Below are 3,570 nucleotides of genomic sequence, written 5' to 3'. Positions count from 1 at the left end.
GGTGTGACGCGGGAAATTTTCAGAAAACGGGAAAGAAAACGCGTTAAGGGTTTACGCGGAAAAGACACGGAAATTGCCGTGTCACGGCAGACTTCCCGCGTCACGGGAAATCCCACCGTCAGATGGGACAGATTCCCGTGACACGGTGGTTACCTGCCGTGGCGCGGGAATTCCCAGCCCACTTTTCCGTCTAAATACATTTTTAACCCCAATTTCATTCGGCATTTTAAGTGCCGCTTGATAATTTCGAGCCTTTTCTGACTTATTATTATCTGGGCTAAAAATAAGAAAATAATTAAATAAAAATAAATAAAAGGTTTGGGCCAACAATAAATAATAAAACAATAAAATAAAAAAGGTTTGGGCTAAAATTAAATAATAAGTTTGGACTGAAATTAAAACTATGCTTTTACCAAACATCAAGACTAATCCATGGACCGTTAAAAAATACGAATTTAATCAAATACGATTTTTAAGCACTCTCGGGATTAGATACCAAACCCGACCAATAGTGGCGGTGAAAGGTTGTTCATCATCGGGTTTGGTTTTGGGGAGACATTTTTAGGTTTCTACAACCCCCGTTTTCTTTTTCACCTCCGGAGCATGAGTCAATTCTTGTGGCTCCTCCATGTCTTCTTTCAAAGTACTAGCCAAAACATCGATCCGATGAACTTGTTTCATTATGGGCTCACTTGAAATTTCCGGAAATGAGAAGAAAATATTTTCATTCCCAACATGCAAGCTAAGTCGTCCTTGTTTCATGTCAATGTTAACACCCGCGGTTTTCAAAAAGGGCCTACCCAATATGAGAGGTACTTTTGAATCCTCATCCATCTCCATGATTACAAAATCTCATTGCACAAGAGCCTTCTCCACTTGAATCGAGATGTCCTTTAAGACTCCCAATGGGATTCTAACCGAGTGGTCGGCTAGTTAGATTCACATTTTGGTTGGACTTATCTCCCCAAGATTCAACCTTGTAGCCATAGAGAGAGGCATAAGGCTAACACTAGCCCCAAGGTCACACAACGCATTTTTTTATTCAAGATCCCCAACCTTCACCGGTATAGCAAAACTACCGGGGTCACCAAACTTCTCGGGAAGCTCATTTTTAGGAATATCACTTATCTCCGTTGGAAGGGAGATAGAATCACTCACCTCAAGCCTAAACTTTTTAGAAAGAAAATCTTTCAAAAACTTTGCATATGTAGGCATTTGTGATAAAGCATGAAGAAGTGGAATGTTTGATTGAAGTCCTTTCATTTCATCAAGGAACTTGGAAAGTTTCTCATTTAGCTTCTTCTCTATTATTCGATGAGGGAATGGAATACGAGGCTCATATGCTTTCAATGGAGCTTGGCTTTGCACTTCTCCCTCTTCTCTCTCTTCTCTCTTTGAGGCACCCTCATCACTCAATTTTGAGCTTCCTCTTGCTTCCTTACTCACTTCATTTTCAAACTCACTTTCATCTACCCAACCATCTCCCTCATCTCCCTTTTTGGTGACCTCTTCTCTCATAATTGGAGCTTCATACCCTCCTTCCAAAATCAAGGTGATTGATTTCACATGCTCTTTTGGATTCATTACCGTTGTGCTTGGAAATTGACCACCGGGGTTAGAAGGGCATCCAACTTGATGCGCAATTTGAGATAATTGACTTTCAATCATCTTATTGTGTGCTTGGAGTTGTTGAATTGAGCTACTAACTTCCCCATTGATCTTGATTTGTTGGGTCATGAAGGTTTCCAAAACGGATTCAATGTTGGATTTTTGAGGAGGAGGGGCTTGATTGTATTGGGTTCTTTGTTGGACATTGTCTCTTTGGTTGGGGTGGCGATAGGGAGCTTGTTGTTGTGAATGGGGTTGATTGATATTGTTTTGAGGAGGAGGAGGAGCTTGGTTATAATTGTTTTGAGGAGGGGGAGCTTGGTTAGGTTGTTTCCACCCAAAATTTGGATGTTGTTTCCAACCTTGGTTATAGGTTTGAGAGTAAGGATCATTTCTCCCAATAGAAACCACATACTTCGTTGTTGTAGAGTTGCAATAGGATGCCATGTGATCGTTTCCTCCACAAGTCTCACAAGACATGACTTGCAAGGAGGAGCTACCGGGCACATTGTTCACTTGTTCTAGCTTTCGAGCTAACATATCAACCTTTGAAGCAATAAGATCTATTGCCTCAAGATCATGCTTTCCGCCCTTCTTAGGATGACTTTGTCTTTTGTCAGCCCCATAAGCATAATGCTTGGCAACCTCTTCAATCATTTTGTAGGCCTCATCAACCGATAGCTTTTTAAGGCTACCACTGGCCCCGGAATCAAGGTTGGCCCTTGAGGTAGGAGTAAGACCATCATAGAATCTTTGCACTATGATCCATGAGGTGAAACCGTGGTGAGGGCATGCTCTAGTGTAATCTTTGAACCGCTCCCATGCTTCACACAAAGTTTCATCAACCTCTTGGTTGAAGTTGGTGATTTTCCGTCTTAATTCGGCGGTTTTCTCGAGAGGGCAATACTTCCCAAGAAAAGCTCTAGTCACTTCATCCCAAGTAGTTAACTATCCCTCTTCAACCGTCCTCAACCAATGCTTGGCTTTATCACGGAGGGAGAATTGAAACATGTGCATCCGAATAAACTCTTCCAAAATGTTATTTTGCTTGATAGTTGTGCATAATTCAAGAAAGTTTTCTAAATGAGCAAAAGGACACTCATAAGGACTACCCCCAAATTGATCACTTTGAATCATACGGATGAGTTGAGGTGAAAGCTCGAAATTGTTTGCATTTGTGGTGGGGAGACGTATGCCACTCCAAAGTGTGAAGGCATTGGGGTGGTCATAGTCTCGTAGTAAAGGTGGAGGAGGATTGTTATCACCCATGATATCTTCGTTGTTGGTTTCAAAAACCTCTTCCGGATCAGAATCCAAATATACAATAGAGAACTTGGGTGTGCCTTGCAAAAGTCTCTTGACGTTCCTCAAGGTCTTGTTCAACTCTAAATCCACGAGAATAAGCGGTGATGGCTTACTCTTTCGTGTCATGCAAAGTCAAACAAAGCTAAGAAAGACGTTAGCAATGACTATCACAAGTTAAAAACACAAATATACAAAAATAAATAAGAAAAATTATGATACAAATACACACATTTAGTCTCATTCAACAATAATACATTCAATGTGACTTTGCCTCCCCGACAACGACGCCAAAATTTGATAGGCCGTCGTCAAGCCTACCAAAGATAAAGTCCTATCTTGGTCTCACTATCTAATAGCAAGGATAAGAAAGGGTCGAACCCAAGAGAGGCTTTAAATCAACCACCGAGATACTACCGTTTAAACAAGCTAAATGAAGTCGAAATTGGTTTGGTTTTATGTAGCATGTACTAATTCAAATTAACTACTACTAAGGGGTGATTAACAATATTTAGAGAATTCTAGGGCTTGGGATATACTACTCAACTTCATCACAAATCACAATTAGCAAGTAGCAAACAATGGTAATTTAAGGGGATAATATAGGGGAAGTCATCTAAAGAACCCAACTACTCTCTCAAGCTAGAGGGATTACTCGAA

General features: G+C 40.7%; 1 protein-coding gene and 1 non-coding gene across 2 annotated transcripts; one reads left to right on the top strand and one right to left on the bottom strand.

The window, feature by feature from the left end:
* Positions 1-1,038: 1,038 nt before the first annotated feature.
* LOC145627797 (uncharacterized) lies at positions 1,039-3,039 on the bottom strand. The gene is made up of 2 exons (XM_081680143.1): positions 2,618-3,039; positions 1,039-2,530 (listed from the first exon to the last, which is right to left on the bottom strand). Exons 1-2 carry the CDS (start codon positions 3,037-3,039, stop codon positions 1,039-1,041), a joined length of 1,914 nt encoding a protein of 637 aa, XP_081536269.1.
* On the top strand, positions 2,384-2,490 carry LOC145629667 (small nucleolar RNA R71). Its single transcript, XR_014111825.1, has one exon. It is a non-coding gene; the product is annotated as a small nucleolar RNA R71 (small nucleolar RNA).
* Positions 3,040-3,570: the final 531 nt, after the last annotated feature.

The sequence above is a fragment of the Chenopodium album genome, chromosome 4, assembly GCF_948465745.1.
Source record: "Chenopodium album chromosome 4, dcCheAlbu1.1, whole genome shotgun sequence".
In the NCBI taxonomy this organism is placed as follows: domain Eukaryota; kingdom Viridiplantae; phylum Streptophyta; class Magnoliopsida; order Caryophyllales; family Amaranthaceae; genus Chenopodium; species Chenopodium album.
This window is presented reverse-complemented; position numbering and strand designations above follow the sequence as displayed.